Source organism: Mustela nigripes, chromosome 6, assembly GCF_022355385.1.
Source record: "Mustela nigripes isolate SB6536 chromosome 6, MUSNIG.SB6536, whole genome shotgun sequence".
In the NCBI taxonomy this organism is placed as follows: Eukaryota; Metazoa; Chordata; class Mammalia; order Carnivora; family Mustelidae; genus Mustela; species Mustela nigripes.
Genome location: NC_081562.1, coordinates 84,011,299 through 84,035,836, shown reverse-complemented (window position 1 = coordinate 84,035,836; position 24,538 = coordinate 84,011,299). Strand labels below are relative to the sequence as shown.

At 39.0% G+C, this 24,538-nt stretch overlaps 1 protein-coding gene across 3 annotated transcripts in view; it reads left to right on the top strand.

Annotated features, from left to right (window-relative positions):
• Positions 1-19,412: 19,412 nt before the first annotated feature.
• CCNT1 (cyclin T1) overlaps positions 19,413-24,538 on the top strand; it is a 32,879-nt gene continuing 27,753 nt past the window's right edge. For all 3 annotated transcript variants that reach the window (XR_009405059.1, XM_059404830.1, XM_059404828.1), the window contains exons 1-2: positions 19,413-19,785; positions 21,504-21,585. Coding sequence is in view for 2 of the 3 variants with exons in the window: in XM_059404830.1 (XP_059260813.1) it covers positions 19,625-19,785; positions 21,504-21,585 (243 nt within the window). In the remaining variant the exon portion in view is untranslated. The remainder of the gene's footprint in view (positions 19,786-21,503; positions 21,586-24,538) is intronic.

The following is a 24,538-nucleotide window of genomic DNA, read 5'->3' as shown; positions in this document are numbered from 1 at the left end:
TTTAACAGAATACAATTCTGAAAAAAAAAATTTTTTTTTTGAAGATTTTATTTACTTATTTGACAGCGAGAGAGAGCACAAGTAGGCAGAGGGAGAGGGAGAAGCAGGCTCTTTGCTAAGCAGGGAGCCAGATGCGGAGCTCCATCCCAGGACCCTGGGATCATGACCTGAGGTGAAGGCAGCTGCTTAACTGACTGAGCCACCCAGGTGCTCCTTTTGTTTTGTTTTGTTTTTAAAGACTTTATTTATTTATTTTCTTATTCTGGATCCTGTGCATTTCCTGAAATTCAGGAAATCTTGTCAATTTTTGCCAGGAACCATTACATTTGGGTGATAGGTCAGCACAAAGAATTCTAAGACTCTAAAATGCATCTGGATAGGGTTCTCTAATTTATCCCTCTCCAAATCCTAACTCACACACTGAATTTGAAAACATTCAGGAATCTCCAACTTTTTCCAAGACAAGGTTATCTAAGTTTCTCTTAGTAATTAATTCTTTAAGATGCTTTAATTAAAAAAAAAGATGCTTTAATTTCTTGACGGATTTTAGAACATTAAATGTGAACAGCTCAATATTATAAATAGTAGAAGCTCCACTGAATAAGCTTGCTAGGTTAATTAATGTTCATTTCCTCTGAAAAACATTAAAAGATGCCTGCAACATTCCAGCTGTAGCTGAGAGCTACTCTTCAGCATATCTGCATACTTCTGCTCTTACAAATTAAACTGCATGGTTACCAAGAGTCAGCAGAGCCCCCCCCCCCCAATTTATACTGGGTTACTCTCTAATTACAATTTTGAAATTTAAAGAAATATTAAGCTAATAGATTAGTGTTAAAAAAGAGCAGTGAGGGGGGTGGGAGGTTGGGGTACCAGGTGGTGGGTATTATAGAGGGCACGGATTGCATGGAGCACTGGGTGTGGTGAAAAAATAATGAATACTGCTTTTCTGGAAAAAAAAAAAAAAAGAGCAGTGAGGTGTGCCTGGGTGGCTCAGTCATTAAGCATCTGTCTTCCAATTAGGTCATGATCCCAGGGTCCCCGGAGGGAGCCCACATTGGGCTGCCTGTTCAGCAGGGAGCCTGCTTCTCTCTCTGCCACTCCCCCTGCCTGTGTTCCCTCTCTTGCTGTGTCTCTCTCTGGCAAATAAATAAATAAATTGTTAAAAAAAAAAAAAAAGAGCAGTGAATTGTATAAAAACTAAGTTGAATGTTTTAGAAAAACTCAAAATGTAACAAATTACTGTAAACCTTGAGTTAAAATAGATCTGAGTTAGAAAGTTAGCATTTTGCAGCTGTCGAAGAAATAATATCACTCAGAACCATCAATAGATACTAAAACTAGTGGGTAAAAATTTAATGAAAAATAGGGTATTTGCATTTTTTCAAGTATCTTCCTGGAAATGATTACAAATTACAAAATAAAAATAGTAACTTGACAACTTGCAACACAAAAATAACAACTTGACAATGGAGAAAACTGGCAAACACCACCTTAATCCAAAGCCCCATGTTAATATCACCAGTAATGGACAAGTTGATATTATGAGCCTCCTGATGGGACCTACTGAAGACATAATGCTGCTTATTCCTGCCAAAAATATTTATACCCAATCTGATTATGAGCAACATCAGACAAACCCATATTAAGGAAAATTCTACAAAATGTCTTGTATGTACTATTAAAAAATGTCAATGTCATGAAATACAAAGGAACACAGGAATTTTTCCAGATTAAAGCAGACTAAAGAGACATGCCAACTAATGCAATGCTGATCCTTAATCAGATCCTGGAAGGAAAAGTTTTGCTCTAAAGGACGTTAATGGGACACTGGCAAAATTGTAATGTAGACTATAGATAATTAGATAATAGTGTTGAATCACTATTAAAATTTGCTGAGTTTAATACCTATATTGTGGGTTGTTATCTAAGAAAATGTTCTTTTTAAAATTTTTAATTAACATATAATGTATTATTAGCCCCAGGGGTATAGGTTTGTGAATCGCCAGGTTTATACACTTCATAGCACATACCTTCCCCAATGTCCATAACCCCACCACCCTCTCCTTCCCCCCTCCCCCTGGCAACCCTCAGTTTGTTTTGTGAGATTGAGAGTCTCTTATGGTTTGTGTCCCTCCCGTTCCCATCTTGTTTCATTTATTCTTTTCCTACCCCCGAACCCCCATGTTGCCTCTCAACTTCCTCATATCAGGGCAATCATATGATAATTGTCTTTCTTTGATTGACTTATTTCACTAAGCATAATACCCTCTAGTTCCATCCACATTGTCACAAATGGCAAGATTTCATTTCTTTTGATGGCTGCATAGCATTCCTTTATATATATATATATTCCACATCTTCATTATCCATTCATCTGTTGATGGACATCTAGGTTCTTTCCAAAGTTTGGCTATTGTGGACATTGCTGCTATAAACATTTGGGTGCACGTGCCCCTTCGGATCACTACATTTCTATCTTTAGGGTAAATACCCAGAAGTGCAATTGCTGGGTCTTAGGGTAGCTCGGTTTTCAACTTTTTGAGGAACCTCCATGCTATTTTCCAGAGTGGTTGCACCAGCTTGCATTCCCACCAACAGTATATGAGTGTTCCCCTTTCTCCGCATTCTCGTCAGCATCTGTCATTTCCTGACTTGTTAATTTTAGCCATTATGACTGGTGTGAGGTGGTATCTCATTGTGGTTTTGATTTGTATTTCCCTGATGCCAAGTGATGTGGAGCACTTTTTCATGTGTCTGTTGGCCATCTGGATGTCTTCTTTGCAGAAATGTCTGTTCATGTCCTCTGCCCATTTCTTGATTGGATTATTTGTTCTTTGGGTGTTGATTTTGATAAGTTCTTTATAGATTTTGGATACTAGCCCTTTATCTGATATGTATTTTGCAAATATCTTCTCCCATTTTGTCAGTTGTCTTTTGGTTTTATTAACTGTTACCTTTGCTGTGCAGAAGATTTTGACCTTGATGAAGTCCCAATAGTTCATTTTTGCTCTTGCTTCCCTTGCCTTTGGCGATGTTCCTAGAAAGAAGTTACTGTGGCTGAGGTCGAAGAGGTTGCTGCCTGTGTTCTCCTCAGGGATTTTGATGGATTCCTTTCTCACATTGAGGTCCTTCATCCATTTTGAGTCTATTTTCATGTGTGGTGTAAGGAAATGGTCCATAAGAAAATGTTCTTATTCTAAAGAAATACAAGCTGAATTATTTGGGAGAAAAGGGATATAATATGAACAATTTATTCTCAACTAGATGAGAAATATATCTGTTGATATATTTTTATTATATATATATATATAAATTATATATTTGGAGAGAGAGAATGAGAGAGTGAGGGAAAGTAAATGTGGCTAAATACAATTGGCTAATTTAGATATACAGTGTAGGGAATTTATTTGTACTAATCTTACATCTTTTCTATAATTTTGAAATTATATCACCAAATAAAGGTTTTAAAAAATGACAGAACATGTAAGTTTCCTTCTTCTCCCAAATTTGCTAAAATGACACCAAAATAACATCAATGGCATTAACCTTCAAGGGCAAAGAGAGGGAGAGCAAGGATACAAGAGCAGATGATGCATTTCAGGAGAAATATATTTTGGAAAACAGAAAGTGGACAGAGGGGTAGTAATTAACCTTTCAGAATGGAAAAAGTTCTAACTTAAGTTTCTGCAGTGGAGGAGAGAACTGGAATTGGGCTAATTCATCTGAGAGGTCCAAACCTTATAATGTAACAGGTACCACAGAAGGCATGAGTAAAAAATAGGTCTGAGAACAGGAAGGTAAATACTGAAACTCTGTCTACATAACATGTAGCACGTGTAGCAATCCCACTTCTGGTTATATATCCAAAGGAAATGAAAACAAGATCTCGGAGCATTATCTTCACTCTCATTTTCATTCCAGCATTATTCATAATAGCCAATCTAGATGTAGAAACTTAAGTGTCTGTTAGTGGATTAATGAATAAAGGAGACATGGTATATATACACAGTGAAAATTACTTAGCCAAAGAAAGAAGGAAATCCCGCCATTTGCAAAACAGGGATGGATCCTGAAGGCATTATGCTAAGTCAGGTAAGTTGGACAAAGACAGACAAATACTGTTTGATCTCATATGCGGAATCTAACAAAGCTGTGAACTCACAGAAACAGAGTAGAATGGTGGTTACTAAGGATTGTGGGATGGGGGAAATGAAGAAATGTTGGTCAAAAGGTACCAATTTCCAGTTTAAGATGAGTAAGTTCTGGGGATCTAATGTACAGCACAATGATTATAGTTAATAACACTGTTTTATATATTTGAAAGGTGCTAAAAAAAGGAGATCTTAAATGTTCTTAGCACAAAAAAGGTAAAAAAAAAAAAAGAAAAGCGTAATTATGTGATGAGATGGAGGTATTAGCTAATACTATGGTGTTAATCATTTTATAATATATAAGTATATCAAATCAACATGTTATACACCTTAAATTTACACAATGTTATCTGTCAATTACATCTCAATAAAACTGAAAAAAAAGTATTTCTTTGGAGGCACTGAATCAAACAGGCACTGCACCCCTAGTCAGGATTCACGGTGAGGGATGGCATATGGTGCAAAACTACAAATCTGATGATTAAGTGAAAATTGAGATCCTTAAAACTGTGACTCTCTTGGGCGCCTGGGTGGCTCAGTGGGTTGGGCCGCTGCCTTCGGCTCAGGTCATGATCTCAGGGTCCTGGGATCGAGTCCCGCATCGGGCTCTCTGTCCAGCAGGGAGCCTGCTTCCTCCTCTCTCTCTCTGCCTGCCTCTCTGCCTACTTGTGATCTCTCTCTGTCAAATAAATAAATAAATAAATCTTTAAAAAAAAAAAAAAAAACTGTGACTCTCAATACCACCTTCTCCTGTCCTGGTCATAGTATGCTAGCAGACAAGCATCTAACCAATCCCCAGAGAAACAATTATAGGATCCTTCCCCGGAAAAATTGTAGATATCCAGAGGAAAGCTCCCAGTGATGCCCACAAGGGACTACTACACACACAGCTTTTAGTTCCTCACTCTTAAATTATAATGGAGAGCCAAGGATCACCAGTTGTTTGACAATAGTCATCATGAGGAGGAGACCAAAATAAACTCATAGGAAAAAGAGCACAAAGGAGACAGAGCTAATCCAGGGAACAGAACTTCAAATAAAGTACAATATTCATGAAGAAAAGAGAAAAGGTGTGGACAAGAAAAATGTTTTGGACAAGAAAAGCCAGAGGACCAAAAATGGCCCTTGGAACTTAAAGTAACCAAAATAAAATGTTCTGATACAAAGGTGTGGTGTTTGTCACATATATCTACAACTTCTTAGATATTTCTTGAAGAAAGAGAGCTTATTTCCCCTTCCTTTGAGTGTGGGCTTCATTTAGTGACTCTCTTTAAACAAACAGAATAAGGTGGAAGTGATAGTCACTTCTGAGACTAGGTCATAAAAAGGCATTGTGGCTTCCTTCTCTCTTGGATCATCTGCTCTGAAGTTAGTTAACATGTGAGAACACTGAAGCAGCTTATGGAGAGGCCCATGTGGTGTGAAACAGGTGTCTTTTCAACAGTCAGAGAAGAACGGAGGCCTCCAGCCATCAGATGACTGAAACTCCTGCTAACATCCTGTTTTCAACCACATAAGAAACCCTGAGCCAGAACTACCTAGCTAAGCTGTTCCTTGGATTCTTGATTCACAGAAACTGTGAGGTAATAAATGTTTTTTTAAGCCTTTGTTTTAGGATACTTTGTTACACAGCAATAGATAATTAACCCAGAAAATCTGAAGATACAGTTGGGCAATCTCCCAAAGAATGTCTTTTTAAAAACCCAAAGAAAATAAAGAGAAATATTAGTTAAGTTAGAGGATCATCTCAGGCTTTGTAGCTGACAAAACAGAAGTTTTTTTGTTTTGTTTTGTTTTGTTTTGTTTTTAAAGATTTTATTATTTGCCAGAGAGAGAAAGAGATAGCAACAGAAAGAGCACAAGCAGAGGGGGCAGCAGGTAGAGGGAAAAGCAGGCTCCCTGCTGAGGAAGGAGCCTGAGGTGGGACTTGATCCCAGGACCCTGACATCATGACCTGAGCAGAAGGCAGACGTTTAACCGACTGAGCCACACAGGTATCCCTAAAACAGAAATTCCAAAAAGACAAGAGAGAGAAAATAGAGAGTAAATTAATAAACATTAAAGGAAATTTCTCAGAAATAAAGAGCACTAATTTCCAGATTGAAAAACTTCATGCAGTACCTATTGCAATGTATGAAAAAAGACCTACAGCAAATTCCATCATTAAAAAATTTCAGAACATCAAGGAACAACAAAAAACTAGAAGCTTCCAGAGAGAAATAAGTCACATATGAAAGAATTCAACTGGAAGCTGGAGGACAATAAAGACATACCTTCAAAATTCTCAGAGAATGAGAATTTTCAACTTAGAATTTCACATCTGGAAAAACTGACAATTAAGTGTGAAGGTAGAGTAAAACCATTTTGACTCCTCTACATTCTTAGAAAGTTATTCAAAGGATAGCCATTTTGACTCCTCTACATTCTTAGAAAGTTATTCAAGGATATATTCCAGGAAAGGGAGGGAGTAAACCAAGAAAGAAAACATGGTTCCAGGAAATAGGAAATAAAACCTTGGAGAGAGGCAAAAGCAAATTCTATGGACAAGAGCTATTCCCCAGGCTTAGAGAGTGAACAGTCTAGACGGAGTAGGTGAGCGGCAGTTAGGAACAAAAATAGAATGAATTTATTGTTTTGAGGGATTGAAAAAAATATATTGGGCATTTGACAGAGTTGTTGAAATATTTGGGGAAAAATAATAATAAATATATCAAGGGGTAATTGGGTGGCTCAGTTGGTTGAGCGACTGCCTTCCCCCTGGGGTTATGGTCCCGGAGTCCCAGGATAAAGACCTGCATCAGGCTCCCAGCTCCCTCTGACCTTCTCCCCTCTCATGCTGTCTCTCACACAGGCTCTCTCTCTCTCTCTCTCAAATAATAAATATATCAAGAACCAAGCAAATGAAAAATGGTGGCAATTCCCAACTCTAGGGGTAACCAAAAGGTTGAACAAAAGTTTTCATAATGACATTATTTGGCCTAGCAGTGAACAATTTTTAAAAAGGATTTTATCTATTTATTTTAGAGAGAGAGGCAGAGAATCTCAAGCAGAGTCCACATTGAACGTGGAGCCCAATACTGGGCTTGATCTCATGACCCCGAGATCATGACCTGAGCTAAAACAAAGAGTCAGAAACTTAACTGACTGAGCTACCCAGGTGCCTTATCAGTGAACAGTTTTTAGCACTACAAGACTTGATTTTAACTTTTATTCATATAACTTATATTCATGTTTTATTGCTGCATCACAGACTTAGTGGCTTGAAACATTATTACCTCACAGTTTTGTTAAGTCAGAATTCTGGGAAGGTTTGATTGGGTCCTATGCTCAGTCTCCTAATGCTGAAATTAAGGTACTGGTCTGGGTGGGGGTCTTATGTGGAGGGTCTAAAGAAGAATCTATTTTCAGGCTTACTCAGGTTGTTGGCAGAATTCCGTTTCTTTCAGTTATAGGGCTGAGCCCTTGTTGGCTGTCAGCCAGGCCACTCTCAGCTCCTAAATGCCACCCACATTCTTTGGCATGTGGCCCCCTCCATCTTCAAAGCCAGCAATGATGTGTTAAATTCCACTCATGCTTCCAATCTCTGGATTCTTCTTTTGGGCTAGCTGGAGAAAACACTGCTTTTAAAGGGCTTATGTAATTAGATTAGGCCCACTCAGATAATCTCCCTTTCTCCATATAAAGTAACAATCAAGGAGCATGGTATCCATAATATTCAGAGGTTCCACATACGTCCAAAGATGGAGGGGATCATATAGAGGCAAAGTTCACTGTGGGTCATTCTTAGAATTTTGCCTACCACAAACCTAAAACTATGATATGACTATATCAGGGTACTATGATATGATATGACTAAAATCAGGGTGGGAGAGGAGAAGCACAGGGTATGGCATAAGAAAACTAAATTCTTTAGGGCACCTGGGTAGCTCAGTTGGTTAAGTGTCTGCCTTTGGCTCAGGTCATGATGGGATTGAGCTCAGGAAGGCAATATATAATGGCCAAAAATGGATAAATCAATACATATCATATTAGCATTTTCCTTAGAAGTAGGAAGGTTAAAGTACCAAAGAAATAACTATAAAGTCTCTGTACAGTGGAGGTGAAAGGACTGGGGTAGAGGACTCGTTTTCCTTATAAGCTCTTAAGCATTATTACATTTAATATTGCTTTGAAAAGGAATTACAAAGATTACTCTTTTTTAAAGATTTATTTATTTTAGAGAGAGAGAAAAAGCGTGTACACATGTCCAGGAAAGAGGCAGAGGAGGAGGGAAAAGGAGAAGCGGACTCTTGTGCTGAGCACAGAGCCCAATGTGGGGCTCGATCCCATGACCCCGAGAGCACCACCTGAGCCAAAACCAAGAGTCAGATGCTTAGCCAACTGAGCCACCCAGGTGCCCCAAGAATTACATAGAAAACTTTAAATTTTTCTGATTATACATGAGGAAGATAACTAAAAGTTTTGAAAAATACAAAAATCATAAAATAAAATAAGTTTGCTTTGCAAATGGTTGACTCCACTTTAAACAGACCCAAATGGAAATTATACATGATTCACTATGGGGGCAAACAAGGCCATGGCACTCATCAACAGACACATTTTCAAAGATGTGGAATTGGCACCATATCAAAAAAATTGGCGAATCTACAGTTACATGCATTAAGTGAAACTAAAATGTATAAAGTGTGTATCTTTTCTTGATTTCCAAATTTACAATATAATCTTTGACCAACTATTTGTGTAAGAGTCTACAGTCCAACTGACTCTTGAACAACATAGTTTTGAACTTCATGGGACACAGAAAATTTGAAGATACAGTTGGGCAATCTCCCAAAGAATGCCTTTTTGTTTTTTAAAATAAAAACAAAATTTTAAAATAAAACAAAACTTTTTGTTTTGTCAGAGGGAGAGAGGGAGAAGCAGGCTCCCCACTGAGCAAGGAGTCCAATGTGGGACTCCTTGCCATGACCCTGGGATCCTGACCTGAGCAAAGGCAGACACTTAACTGACAGAGCCACTGAGGTGTCCCTACATGGATGTTTTTAATACACTACAACAAAAGAAAATTAAATATTTTATAAATGTAATTTCTCTTAGGATTTTCAAAAATTTTTTTAAAGATTTTATTTCAGAGAGGGAGGGAGTCAGAGCACGAATGGTGGGGAGAGGCAGAGGAAGAGGGAGAAGCAGAATTGCTGCTGAGTGGGGAGCCTGACACAGGGCTCAATCCCAGGATCCGGAAATCATGACCTGAATTGAAGTCAGCTGCTTAACTGACTGAGCCACCTAGGTGCCTGCTCTAAAGATTTCCTTAATAACATTCTCTTTTCTCCACCTTTACTGTAAGAACACAATATATAATAAATATACAAAATAGGTATTAATTGGACAACCTATGCTCTCGTTAAAACTTCTGGTCAACAGGTTATTAGTAGCTAAGTTTTGGGAAATCAATAGTTATATGCAGATTCTTGATTTTGTCGGGGGGTGCCAGTGCCCCTACCCCTGCATTGTTTAAGGGTCAACTGTAATTATATTCAACTTGCATTATATAGCACTTAATTAATTTATCTGAACTTGCTAGCTTGTTATCTATTAGCAGGTTTATACCAGGGATCTGTAGTTGGTAGTCTCAAGTTCATGGGTGTTGATTAGGTTAGCCACACTCCAGGGTCAGATGGACCATATTTAGTTCAAGACGCCTCCTGGAAAGATGGAATCAGGTACTAGTTGCCTTGTCAAACGGTGGTTTCACTAAATTCTTGTCCCAGAAGTGAAACTTCCTAGTTTTCTATGGAGCAATAAGAGGTGGATAAACTTCTACCCCTGGTTTCACGAACAACTCCAGCAAAGTTTGAGTTTTAAGCACTGAAAACACCAAACTATTGTTTTGATATCTGCATGCAGCAGACCATGTGATAATGACTCTGTAATGTGTGCATACGTGTATATGAGAGAGACTAAAAGAGAGGAGGAGGAACCCACCCAGTTCTTTGCCCCATGCTTGCAGAATACCACTCTAAGGCTAGAGAATTTTAACTTTCTAGGGAAGTTGTCCAGGAGTATGAGAGAAAGTTACAATGCACTGACTCCATGGAAGAGTTCCCAAGTCAACAACTCTGCCCATTAGCTGAGCAAAAAGTTACCACTCATTCAGCTCCAGTGAATGGTGGGCTCCTGGGAATCTTGAGAACCACCTATTAGGGAATAGTGAACAACTTTACATAAAGCCCACCTGACATTCAAATTCAGGGTTTAGGAGTTAACAGATTTTCCGAGAAAGGCTGATCATCAGTCACTTGTATAGTGGCCCACTCACAGCAAAGATCTGTATCATTTGTTCCCATTACTGTTTAAAAATGAGCACAAGCAATATGTGTTTGAAAATTTGGAGTCAAATTCTGGCTCTATCACTGACCTTGTGTAAGTAAGTTAACCTGTTTGAGCCTCAGTTTCCTTATTGGTAAAGAGGGACTAGTAATACCTACCTCACAGACATGTTGAGAGAATGAAATGGAATCATGCATGTGGAATGTTCAGCACAATGCCTGGCATACAGTACATACTAAATAGATAGCTTCATATTATTAAGTTTTTTGAACCAACAAAATTTTGGATTTTTAAATAGAAGTTAGCAAGTGGACCTCCTCTGTCTAAATCTTGAGGTAAGCAGAGAGTATAAAATTGACAGGGGAGGAGGAACAATGTAGGGGTGACAAATTTGATGTCTTGGGGGAACAATGTAGGGGTGACAAATTTGATGTCTTCTTTCTAACCTTACATCTTAGGCCAATTGTTTGGCCAAACCTCCAGTTTCTAATAGTCTGCCAGTGTCATGAAAAACACTGGGCCAGCAGATGATAACAGCATACTTTCCTATTACCACTATCGTTTTATTTTAAAAAAAAATATGTACATGCAAGTGAGTATAAGGGGGGGAGGGGCAGAGAATCTCAAGCAGACTCTTTGCTGAGCACAGAGCCCAATATGGGGCTTGATCTCAAGACCCTGAGATCATGACCTGAGCTGAAATCAGGAGTTGGGTGCTCAACCTTCTAAGCCACCCAGGTGCCCCTATTACCCCATAGTTTTGTAAAGCCAAGTCTTTCTCTCTGCCTAGCCTATGGCAAAATTAATTAGAAATGAAACTCAGACCTCTTTGGATTGGTACATGGTTTTGTTTACTAGTTTAGGTAGCAAACTGGGTAGGAAAAACCCATGTTTGGTGCTTAGTTCTCTCATAGTGAGAAGTCCCATTTAGTAGGGGCAGGCAGGGTTGGAGCAGCCAGCAGAGGCCTAGTCTTGGAATAAGGAAGATTTATGGAGTAGGCCAGGTTTGTTTCTCTCAGAGAAGGTGAAGAGCTCCTTATTTGGAGACAATAGCAGCCCATGGCATAAGGCTGGGATGGGTGGCGACCAGCGGGGGAGGGCAGGTGTGGGGCTATTAAGGGATTTGTAGGGTCCACCAGTGGGACCCTTTGTACAAACCTTACCTGAAAGCTGCATATGTAAAACAGCTGCTTTGTTGTCATTAGAAAAAGGATATATTGTACCTAATAGAGTTTTATACTAGTCTCTCTCAATCTTTGTGTTTTATACTTACCAGTCACCTCCTACCTTCACCCCAATAAAACTTTGCTTTAGTACCTGCCAACACTTAATTTCCTTCACTTATGTTCTCCATTCTGTCTGAAATACCCTTTCTCCTCCATTTCTGTGCTTTCAAACAATTTATCTTTTGTTTTTACTTTATTTGTCAGAGAGAGAGCACAAGCAGGGGGAGTGGCAGGCAGAGCAGGCAGGGGGAGAAGCAGGCCCCCTGCTTGCAGGCTCCCTGCTGAGCAGGGAGCCGGATGTGGGATTCCATCCCAGGACCCCAGGATCATGACCTGAGCCAAAAGCAGACACTTAACTGACTGAGCCACCCAGGTGTCCCTCAGACAATTTATCTTTTAAGACCTTAACCAATCGTCACATCTCCTCCAAAGCCTCCTCTAACTTCCTGTTTTAGTCATTCAAATATCATTTATTGATTTACTTACCTACAAGTACTTATTAAATCTCTATGTTTTGGAACATTAGAGCATTATGTATTACGTATTGCTAGGCATTGTGGGATAATATAATCAGATATTTACCATTGTCCATTAAAAATCCTTCAGTGGTTCCCTATAAAATTAAAATGCTTAGCATGGATAACAGCATCCTCAATTTCCTGGCCCCTGCCAAGTTTATAAGGCTTACTTCCCAGTACCTGTCTTTACACTTTATCTGTACCCAAGGACTTAAGAGTTCAGTGAATATGGCTCTCTCAACTCTCTGTTCCTTTGTCTGTGCAATATTCTCTTTTGGTCTACTTGGCAAATTCCCATCATCCTGGCAGCATTCTGTGTGAAGTCTTTCCTAAAGGATTCTCCTGTGCTCATTCAAATCCAATAACATCAGGTACTTCCTCTTTTGTGGTCCCACAGTATTCCATATTTAATTTATTCATACATTATACTGCAAATTTTTTGTTTGCATATTTATCTTTATGGCCACTTTATAGCAGAGACCTTATCCTATCTGTCCCCAATCACCAACAGAAAGCCTGGCACAAAACTGTTTTTAGTAAATGTTAACTAAATGAGCAAATGGATAATAATGAACGTTTATTCAGTTGAACAAGTTGAATGTCTTAATAAGGATATTAAATGACAGAAGAGGGAAACTCAATGGATAATCTCTGTACTCCGTAAATTTTAGCTGGTGACTGGTGTAATTATTAATTATGGGTGATAAAGCTCTAACTCAAGGTAGAAAAAGAAATGGCCAAGAAGAAGCTCTTCTAAGCCTCTACCCAAATTCCCCTTACTTGTTTCTTCAGTTGTGTCCCTTTTCTTTTCCCGAAAGGAGTTTTGATATCCCAATAGATATAGGTTGAAGAAGGCCATCTCAGGTCCTCCCTGTCATCCTCTGGAATGTTCAGGCTGGAGCACTGGAGTCTGTTTGGTAACCATGACAATGCCCTATGAATTACTATGACTAACACTCCCTTTACCTAAGGAGACACAGGATTTATGGGTTCACAGTAGAGCTGGAGTGGGACTGGGCTAAGTAACTTCAGAAAAATGAAGGAATCAAGAGCCAGTTACCCTTTTTTTCTTGCACCAGTCTTTTTTATACTGTAAGTTTCAGAAGGCAGTGAATAGAAAGGACTGACTTGGGCTCACATATTACTTTTGCCATACCCTCAGTATCTGAGTTTGAATAGGTTAAGCCTCTGTTTATTTTAATAAATGGCAATGGTATCTATCTCAGAGTTATGAGAATTAAATGATAATGTATGCAAATTTCCTTAGCATAGTGTTCAGTATATAATGGAAACAAACAGTATTTAAATGTGAATATGGTACTTCTGATGAGTCTTTACATTATTTCAAGCAGTGGTGTGCTGAACCAGTTCATACTGATTTTTGAGCTGCCTCTTAAATTTTCGGGAGTTTTACAAGATGGTTGTTTAAAATTATCCAAACTTACAATTAAATAAATTGAAAAGTAAAGGTAGTAAATACTAAAAACTCATCTCTTCCTAATTATTTTACTATTATTTATGCTCATGAAATTTTATCTATTGTATGTGTACATTCTGTTATTTTTATTCTTTTTTCTGTTTGCTTTTCAGTTTGGGAAGTTGCTGTTGACATATCTTCAAACTCACTGTTTCTTTCCTTGGTTGTGTCCAGTGTATTGATAAGCCCATCAAAGGCATTCATTTCCTTTACAGTTTTTTGTTTGTTTGTTTGTTTTTGTTTTTTTTTTAAAGTAAGCTCTAGGCCCAACATGGGGCTTGAACTCATGAGATCAAGATCAAGAGTCACACATTCTAGTGACTGAGCCAGCCAGGCACCCCTGTTACAGGTTTTTATTTTTATTCCCAACATTTCCTTTTGACTCTTAGTTTTCATTTCCATGCTTCATTACTCACCTCTTCTTGCATGTTGTCCACTTTTTCCATTAGCGTCCTTAGCATATTAATCAGTTAAATTCCCATTTTGACAATTCAAAAATTTCTGCCATATATGACTCTGGTTCTGATACTTGCTTTGTCTTGAGACTGCATTTTTTTGTCTTTTAGCATTATATATATATATATATATATATATATATATATATAATTATTTTTTTGTATAAAGTTACACATGATACACTGAGTAAAAGGAATGGATGTTTTACATTTATCTGTTTGGGAGTTCAGGTGCTATTTCCTGTTTGTAATGGCTGTAGGTATCACAGGCTAAAATTTCCTCTGATGTCTTTGTCTCCCCTGTTGTCTTTGGGTTTCCTTTCAGACTCCTTCTTAAATAGGGTCTGAGTCTGTAGTTCTTTTGTTATAATCACCTGCTATTATATAGGAGACCTACTGATGTGTTGGTAAGGGGGGGGCGGGTGACGAAAGTGCTTTATAATCCTATCAGGTCTTAGTTTTTTAGTGAGCTTGTGTCCCCTCCGGACTGTGGCCTTCACAAATGCTAGAGTTGGTTATTTTGCTTTTCCTGTATTGGTTAGGTTCTGTTAAATAGCTTCCACTGAGGACAGGCCTTTGTTAAGGACAACTGAATGCTCTGGGTCTATTTCCAAGTAGCTCTTTTTTCCCTTTCCCTTCCAGAAGGACAAGGGGATTTTTCTCCAAGTAAGAACTATGGGGCTCCTGGAAGTAAAACTCATGAAAGTGCAGGGGCCCTCAAGAGGTTTTGTTTCAAGAGGTTTTGTTTTGTTTTGTTTTTAAAGATTTTATTTATTTATTTGACAGAGTACAAGCAGGGGAAGCAGGCTCCCCACAGAGCCCAATGTGGGTCTTAATCCTAGGACCCTGGAATCATGACCCCAGCCGAAGGCAGAGGCTTAACTGACTGAGTCCCCCAGGTGCACCTCTGTTGGTTGTTGTTGTTGTTGTTTCCAAGTCTCTCAACCTAGGCCAAGTTCAGTCTCCACCAATTAGGCAACTGCCCTTCATGTATACCTACCAGTTGCTGGTTTCAATAATAGTTTTGGTCTCAATAAGCCATGGGTCTCTGTTCTGCCTTTTCTGATTCTGCCTGTTTCTCCAGTTTTTGTGGTGGAGGTTTACCCTGTCCCCTTAATGCTCTGCTTAAAATCTAATAAGGGTTGTTGATTTTCAGTTTATACAGGTTTTGTTGTTGTTGTTGCTGTTATAAAAATAGAAGTAATGACTTCCAAGCTCTTTACATATCAGACTGGAAACCAGAAGTCCCTGTCTATAGTATCTATATGGCGGAAATACTATGTGATGGTATGTTCATCTCATCCCAAGTCCATGCTCTGTGATGTCATGTTGGTAGCTTGAAACTGGCCACAATGGGAGAATTTAGACTACAGAAATGGTAAATGCTGCAAACAAAAGCTTGATTTATTTTGACTAGACTTAAGTGATAGTATGTAAATAATGTAGATTAAGTTTAAAAATACATCATGTCTATGCCCATTACATCGTCAAGAGCACAAAGAATTGAAAGGTTCTTCCAGTTTCAAAAACGATTATCCAATTCAGCAAATATGTTTGCTCAAGTCACTGACAAATAAGTGAAGTTCCAACATAAGTCTCATTGTCTCATTTTTTGGGGGCGGAGAAGAGGGAGAGGGAGAGAGAATCTTGAGCAGGTTCCATGCTTGGCCCCTTATTTCACTTTTATCTTACTGATTAATGCAAATTAAAATGTCAACAAACAGTCAAAACTATTCTCATTTGCTGGGGTGCCTGGGTAGCTCAGTCAGTTAGGCATCTGACTCTTAATTTTGGCCCAGGTCATGGCATCATCTCAGGGTCTTGAGATTGAGCTCTGCATGGGGCTGTATGCTAAGTAGGGAATCTGCTTGGGATTCTCTCCCTCTCTCTCTCTCCCCCTTCTCCTCCCTCATTTGTATGTGTGCTTGCTCTCCCTCTCTCAAATAAATAAATAAACCTTTGGAAAAAAAAAAAACCCTATTCTCATTTGTCCAATGTAATCACAGGTTGGTTCTTGAATCAAGAAGTTGGCAAAATTGAGTGAAAGCATTCTGTTAGAATCAACTGGCTATAGGAAATTTATAATAAAGATCATATATTGTATTTTTTATAAATGTGTGCTACACATTCATGTTCATGTTTGAACTTACGTATGTATACATACACATACAAGTATTTTCTGGATAGCCGGTTGGTCATAATTTACCTGTATACCCATACCATGGTCGATTTCAAGCTATCATAGGACACCAACTGAATGTGGATTTGGGAATCGTTACAAATGGCAAACCATCTTCTCATGTTTTAATCTGGAGACTATATAAATGTTGGAAAGAAATGATTTTGACAATAAACATGTACTGAACACCTGTTGTGCCTGATGGTGTCCCATCAAGATCCAGAGATGACATTTAAGATCACACAGCTAAGGGACCCTAGGTGGCTCAGTCAGTTAAGTGTCTGCCTTCAGCTTTGGCTGTGATCTTGGGGTCCTAAAATCAAGACCCATGTCTGGTTTCCTGCTCAGTGGAGAAAGTGTCTCTGCCACTCCCCTCCCCCCTCCCTCTCTCATAATTAAATAAAATCTATTTAAAAAATCACTAGGTAGTTAAAAGAATACCTGGGAATTTTAAGGATATTAAGTGAAATAAGCCAGTCACAGAGACAAACACTATATGATTCTACTTATGTAAGAGATCTAAAGCAGTCAAACTCACAGAAACACAAAGGTTGTCAGGGCTGGGAGGAGGGGGAAACAAAGCATATAGAAATAAAGTTTCAGGGCGCCTGGGTGGCTCAGTGGGTTAAGCCACTGCCTTCGGCTCAGGTCATGATCTGAGAGTCCTGGGATCGAGTCCCACATCGGGCTCTCTGCTCAGCAGGGTGCCTGCTTCCCTCTCTCTCTCTCTGCCTGCCTCTCTGTCTACTTGTGATCTCTGTCAAATAAATAAAACCTTAAAAAAAAAAGAAATAAAATTTCAGGTTTGCAAAATGAAAAAGTTGTGGAGATCTGTTACATAAAAATTTGAATATGGCTGATACTATGAAACTATACACATAGAAATAGTCAAGGGTTAAAAAAAAAATAGCTGGGATTTGAATCCAGGCCTGATTAAAAACTCTTGTTTAGCAACTGTTATACTGCCTCCTACTTTCAAATATTTATCCTCTCAAACAGTATTTCCTTTCTCTGAGTACATAGGTCCTGGGTCTGTATGGCAGGATAGCCACTGATTACCACCCGCATTGCCTAGAGCTTAACAGATACCAGAACTTGTTCTTGGAAAATTGGTATACTCATCCAGGGCAGCAAATTCAAAACGGAGCCATCAATCCAAGAGTTTAAATGAAGGACCAGGGGCACCTGGGTGGCTCAGATGGTTAGGCGTCTGTCTTTGGCTCAGGTCATGAGCTCAGGTCATGATGCCAGGTTCCTAGGATTGAGCCCCTGGGTCAGGCTCTCCGCTCATCATGGAGTCTGCTTCTCCCTCTCCCAGAATGCTCGCATGCTCTCTCCCAGAAAAATAAAATGTTTAAAATAAAAATGGAGAAGCAAACAAAGGTCAGAGAAATAGGCAAGAGGGTTCTGGGAGAAATAATTTTAGTTGTTTAAAAGACAATATAATTGGGACTTGGGTAGCTCAGTTAGATGTCTGCCTTTGGCTCAGGTCATCATCCCCAAGTCTGGTTTGAGCCTGCATCTGGCTCCCACAGGGAGTCTGCTTCTCCCTCTCCCTCTGCCCCTCCCCCCAGCTCATTTTTTTCTCAAATAAGTAAATCAATCTTTAAGAGACTATAATGACTACATAATTTTAAAAAATGCTTATTCTACTAAAAGGAACACACCTGTGACATTAGTGAGATGTTTGAAATCATTATTTTTTAACATGTTATAACCTGAAATACGTCACTTAAATCTTCCTGAACCTGAATTTTTCTGGAGTAAAATGTAGCTAATGCTAATTATAGGTAGTATAGGGCAAAGGAGGGCCTGAAATGGAAGGAAATATGTCTGAGAATGAATGAGAGTCAAACTGAGCGGAAGCAGCCATGTCTAAAATGGAAAAAACTCAAAATATTATGAAAGACAAAGGATTCTAATACCATCCCAACTTAATCAAGGTAAATTGTTTCAGAAAAGCAAGAATACAGTTTGCTAGAATGGCAAGAACAATGGAATTAGACCTGATTTAAAAATCAACACTTACAAGCAGTGCAGCATAGGGCAAACTACTTAATTTCCCCAAGCCCTGGTTTCTTCCTTGTAGGGTGCTGTAGAGCCATTTATTTGACTACTAGGGCCAGGACAGGACTGTATTAGGTAGGTGCCATGGATACGTCTCAATTTTAATATAATAAAGACTCTGATAATATTTACTGAATGTTTTCGATGTTCCTATTACAAAGGATTTTAATCTATTACAAAGGATTTTAATTAATTATAGCTTCATTTAGTCCTTCCCACAACCTAAAATGTAGGTACTATTGTTATCATTTACAGTTATATATAAGAGGGACAAAGAAGTTAGGTATCTTGCCCAGGATCAAACAGGCATCAGGCGTTCCGCTGGGAAATTTCTTGAGAGATGACAGGAACTTTTAAGTTCTTAGGCGTGCAAGGTGGAGGTAGAAGCTTTCCACAAAGGAGCACCTTTAGTTCGCGCTCTACAGAACGGGGGTTGAAACGTTATTACCTCTTGGGGTTGTGCCTTTTAAATGAAATAGTGTACCAATAGTGTGCCTAGAAGATGGTAATCACTAAACATTGTGAATTAAATTTCATTTCCTCACGTTGAATCACTGTAGCGAAGCACAAGAATTTTTTCAAGGCTTTAAGTAAACGTTGTAAAAAGCTTTGCAAATGGGCAGTTTACACTGCTACCAACAACGTTAAGAGCTTTCTACCTGCTTTATATTACCATATACGATAGGGCCACACTCTGATCACTTTTTTCTGTTTTTGACAGTCTCACCTGTTCTCTGTCAAGTTCGCTATCTCCCCCATTTTCTACCGTCACCTCCGCTACAAACGAAGTTCTCCAAGAAACCGCCGAGGGGCGCGTGGGCGGGCGCTTTATCCCGCCACAACAGTTGACTCGGCAATTCGTTCACCACGCGAAAGCTAAACCCGGCTCTCGCGGGAGGAAACGTGGTTTCGAGCGAGAACTTCTACCCCACCCTGCCCCCCCCAAGGGTCACATGACTGGCGCCTGCGTCCTAGACTCAAGGTCTTTCCTGGTCACCTACTGGCTGTTAACTCAGCTACAGGTCGTAGCGAGGTTCATTCCGGATATAGACTCTTTAACTAGCCCTCCTTTGCGGAAGCCTGTCACAACCTAGCCGTCCACATTTTAGCGGAAGTTCGTCACGTCGCGGTTGCCCCCGCACAGCGGATGTGTGTCGCCGCTTAGGTGACGCTGGGAAGTGCTTGCAGCCTCCGCCGCTGGCTTCTGGTTGAAGCACTATGGAGGGAGAGAGGAAGAACAACAACAAACGGTGGTATTTTACTCGAGAACAACTGGAAAATAGCCCATCCCGTCGTTTTGGCCTGGACCCAGATAAAGAACTTTCTAATCGCCAGCAGGCAGCCAATCTGCTCCAGGACATGGGACAACGTCTTAACGTGTATCCTTGCGGCCTAGGCCTCCGGCCTTGGAGTCAGACCCGCCTTGCTAGGGCTTCAAGGCCTCAGGCTTTGTCAGGGTCGGAAGAGAGAGGAGGTGGGCAGGGTCTGAATGTCTAGGTGGGAGAGCCTCCGATGGGGCGGGCTGAAGTTCAGTGTTACGCCAGGGAAGCGAGGCGGAGTTAATTTCCCGCTCGCTTGCCAGTGCCACCAGCGTTGCTGGGAATTCGTATCCTTCGCAGCTTTGTGTTTTAACCAGCCGTTCCTGGTCCCCTTTCGTTGTGTTCTGGTCTCCTGGTCTGGTGACTTAGAGATTGTACTTTTTTGCTATTCCCCAGGGGTTTGGTGGAGGTTTCACCGTTGATGGCTGCCTTTTGAACTTAGTGTGTAAAGACAGTTTTGAGAAATTCAGGACCTGTAGGTCTTAAGAAGAGAGGGTGGCCTAGGATTAATGCACCAGCTATGGTTCAAAATCCGTTCTTTCCACTTAATAGCTGTTTAAGAAACCTGTCAAATTCTTGGTTTTCTTGTCTGTAAAATGGAGTGATAACTCTTGCATGTAAATTTCTGTACCTAAGAAAATGCCTGGCACTCATGTTCAGATAGTAGCTACTGTAAAACTTACAGAACTTCAGAGGAAGGAAGGATGTCAGTTTCTGTTTGTAAGGATATAGACCCGGGATCTAATGTTTTAAAAAACCGTTTACAGAATGTTGAGTTTTTAACTTACTCAAGAGTTCTGATGTGTACTTGTTTTCTTTATATTTCAAAGATCAGATAATTTAGTGATCCCCCCCTCAAGTATTTTTGTCAGAAAATATGCTCACTTTGTAGCGGAGAAAGCTTATATAGTTATAAAGTTCTTTCGACCCTGGAAATGAAAAATCATTTTTGGGTGAAGCTCCTATTATAGTGTGTGGCTGTCTGTAATGTTGTGCCTTAAAGTTGTGCTCACCTCAAAAGAGATGTCCTGTTTATTGAGGATATTTGATTTGTTTCCCAAGCGTTCCGTCAGTACTAAGTTAAATTTCCTGTTTGAAATTCTGTTTTAGTACATCTAGCCCTTTTTTATGTGTGTGTTGTTATTAAGGTTGTTGACATCTTGGGACCACAACCTCTTCCCTGAATAACCCACATTGTCTCTGAGGGCTTTAGAAGTAAGACATTTAAAATTTGCCAGTGAATGAGTATCAAATCATTCCACAGTGTTTCTTCTCCCAGGGATCACCATATGAGAAGGCTTAGTTGTCACACACAAGGGGGACTGAAAAGTTAATTTTTGGAGCTTAGGAGGGGAGTAGATAGTGGAGACATACCTAGGGGCCAGATCAGGGAGGGTGTTACAAGTCACGTGAAGAGATATCCTGAGCTAATGGATCATCACAGCAGGATTTTCAGGAGGCAAGTGACAGGTTTAGGTCTACATAAATTTTTTATATTCCTTGATCCACACATGCTAAGAAGCTTGGTTGTTATCAGTTCAGCAGGTTTTACATACTGAATACCGATTGTGGGTAAGGCATTATGTTAAGCGTCAGTTGGCGGCTAATAATTTGGTGAAAGAAACAGATTTGCTCTTTAATTTGAAAAATTAAGTATGATTTTCATTTAGAACCGTGTACTGTGCTTAACTGCATGGTCCTTTTGGGAGGATATATAGGTTGTATTTTTGGGAGTTGTTCTGCCTGCCTGTTTTGGGGCCTTAACTTTAACATTTTAGCTCACAATTGACTATCAACACTGCTATAGTATACATGCATCGATTCTACATGATTCAGTCCTTTACACAGTTCCATCGAAATGTAAGTATTATTACTATTCTGTATAGCGTAATCATTTTGTGATCGATTTCCTGTGTGGGGCGGGGTGAGGAGGTTGATCTATGTTGCTGAATTGGGATTTGAAATTTAGAAAATAGGATTGATCACTTTCATTGTGTGTCACACTGAATCCAGTCTTCCAGTTTTTCAGTAAACTGTCTGGTTAGTTATTTGGTAGGGTTTGTGCATCCTTAGGATAGATGGATTCTCTAATAAAGAAATAGATTATTGAACACTACCATTTTTGGGTTGGGAGAGGAGCATTAAAGGGGAGATGATGCTTAATTTAAGTGTAACTTTTGAAGTGGTAAATAGTAATGTTGCCACAGGAAAACAAGTGAATGTAAGTGATTTAGATTTTCTAAAAATCTTTGATAGAATTGCAATCAGTGACTGGTTGGAGAGGGAAAATACATTATGTGATGATGGGGGGCAACTTTTAAGACAGGAAGAAGAAAATAATAGTAATAAAGGGATTTTTTTTTCTGGACAGAATTGTAAATAGTGCTATTTTTAGTTTTGATACCTGAAATGGTCCTATTTAATATTATTATAAATGACTTTGAAGTGAGTACACTATATATATTACGTATCCTGGTTGCAGGTAATGTTTAATTAAATCACAAGGTAATAGGGCTAAACTTGATGAATACTTTAGATGGGTTTGTGAGTCAAATATTTCTTCCCCCCCTTTTTTTAAAAGAAAGGTTGTGTTTTGAAGAAAAGTGTTTAAGACTTACCCTTGGGACAATAGGCTTTGAGCTATTTATTTATTTATTTATTTGACAGAGAAAGATCACAAGTAGGCAGAGAGGCAGGCAGAGAGAGGGGGGAAGCAGGCTCCCTGTTGAGCAGAGAGTCCGATGTGGATGGAGCTCGATCCCAGGACCCTGAGATCATGACCTAAGCTGAAGGCAGCGGCTTAACTCACTGAGCCACCCAGGCGCCCCTGAGCTCTGTTTTTTTTTAATGCCATGGAAAGAGAATCTGTGAAGCTAGATAGTGCTCTTGTAATATAAGTTGGCATACTCAATATTGGGAGTAACTGTACCGGAAACCCTTTGTTTTTTGTTTTTTTTTTTAAAGATTTTATTTATTTATTTGACATAGAGAGAAATCACAAGTAGGCATAGAGGCAGGCAGAGAGAGAGAGAGGAGGAAACAGGCTCCCTGCCAAGCAGAGAGCCCGATGCGAGGCTCGATCCCAGGACCCTGAGATCATGACCCGAGCCGAAGGCAGCGGCTTAACCCACTGAGCCACCCAGGCGCCCCATGTACCGGAAACCCTTTGGATCTGTGGATTAAGTATTCCCAATTTTTATCCAGTCATCTTGGCTTTCTCCTACCAGTAGACCTCTCACCTCCAGCCATGCCCTACCTCTGATTGCAAGAAGCAAGTTTATTAAGATAGGGAAAAGCAGTTAATGAGGATATCTGTCTGATAGCTCTGTAAGAGAAGGTAGTGGATAAAGAATGAAATTTGAGGAGGAAGTCCATAGCTGTCTTGCCAATTCTGAATGTTCTTCATGTCTTCCTTTTTATAATGGTAAAGATTTGAAATCTAGGATGAAATACATCTCAAATCAGTTTGTCCACTTTGTGCACATGTATATTATATACTTCTCCTGCTTATATTTTTTAAGTTATATTTTTCCTTCTTTCCTGTGTATTAAGCTTAGCAAGGACAGAGACTCACTTTTCTGTGTATCCTCCGAAGCACCTTCAGTAAGCTTGAATGAATGAATGAATGAATGAACTGGTAATTATCCAATAAATATAGAGAAATTCCAGTGGATGACATGACCTTTTCCAAAATACAGTGACTTTTAAAATTTGGGATTGTTGATCCTCTCTAGAGAATTGATTTTAGGCACATTCTGGAATTAACGGATCAAAAATACCACCCTTTAATATCTTAGGTTTAAGATGTGATAAATCCAAGTTCAAATTTGAGAGGACTTAATACATTGTTGTAGCATTGATATTTGTCCTATCAAGCTCCTGTGCATTTTTCATGTTATTTTTTTCTCATTATAAAGGCAATAAATGCTTACCGTAAAAATTAATATGGAAATGTATAATAGAAAGTGAAAGATCCTCTGTAATCCCACCCTCCAGGGTTAACCATTGATAAATGTTTTATCATATAGTGTCTTGGGCATTTTTGTGTGTAAATACCTAGTATTTATGTATTTCTATTAAAAAATAATTTCTGATTATACTACTATTATGTGAATTGCCTTTATTAGTTAACAGTATATATCAGATATCTTTTCATAGTGGTTTTTCATTACAGATGACCTTTGAACGAGGTAGGGGTTGGGGTACCTATCTCTACACAGTTGAAAATCCGTATGTAATTCTTGACTCCACAGAAAGTTAACTAGCAGAAGCCTTACCAATAACATAGTTAACATGTATTTGTATGTTATATGTATCATATACTGTATCCTTACAAAAAAATAGGCTGGAGAAAAGAAAATATTAAGAAAATCATGAGGAAGACAAAATAAAATTATAGTACTGTATTGTATTTATAGAGAAAAAATTTGCATATAAGTGGACTGACACAGTTCAAACCAGTGTTGATCAAGTGTTAGCTGTATTTTATTTTATTTCTTTATGTGTGTTAGCTGTATTTTAAATGGCCACATAGTATTTCTTTGTATTGTTACCATATATTTCACCTCCATACTGGCAGATATTTGGGTTGTTTGTAGTTTAGTAATTATATATAATGTTATATAACATTGGTACATATATTATGTGACTTACATGATTGTTTTAATATAAATTCCTATAGGTAAAATTACTGCGTCTATAGGGCTGCATTTAAAAAATTTTTGTCCTCTCAATTTGCCTTACTGAAAGATTGTACCCCTATACATTGTTTTGTTGTGTCAGTTTGCCCTACTGAAAGATTTTATCAGTATAC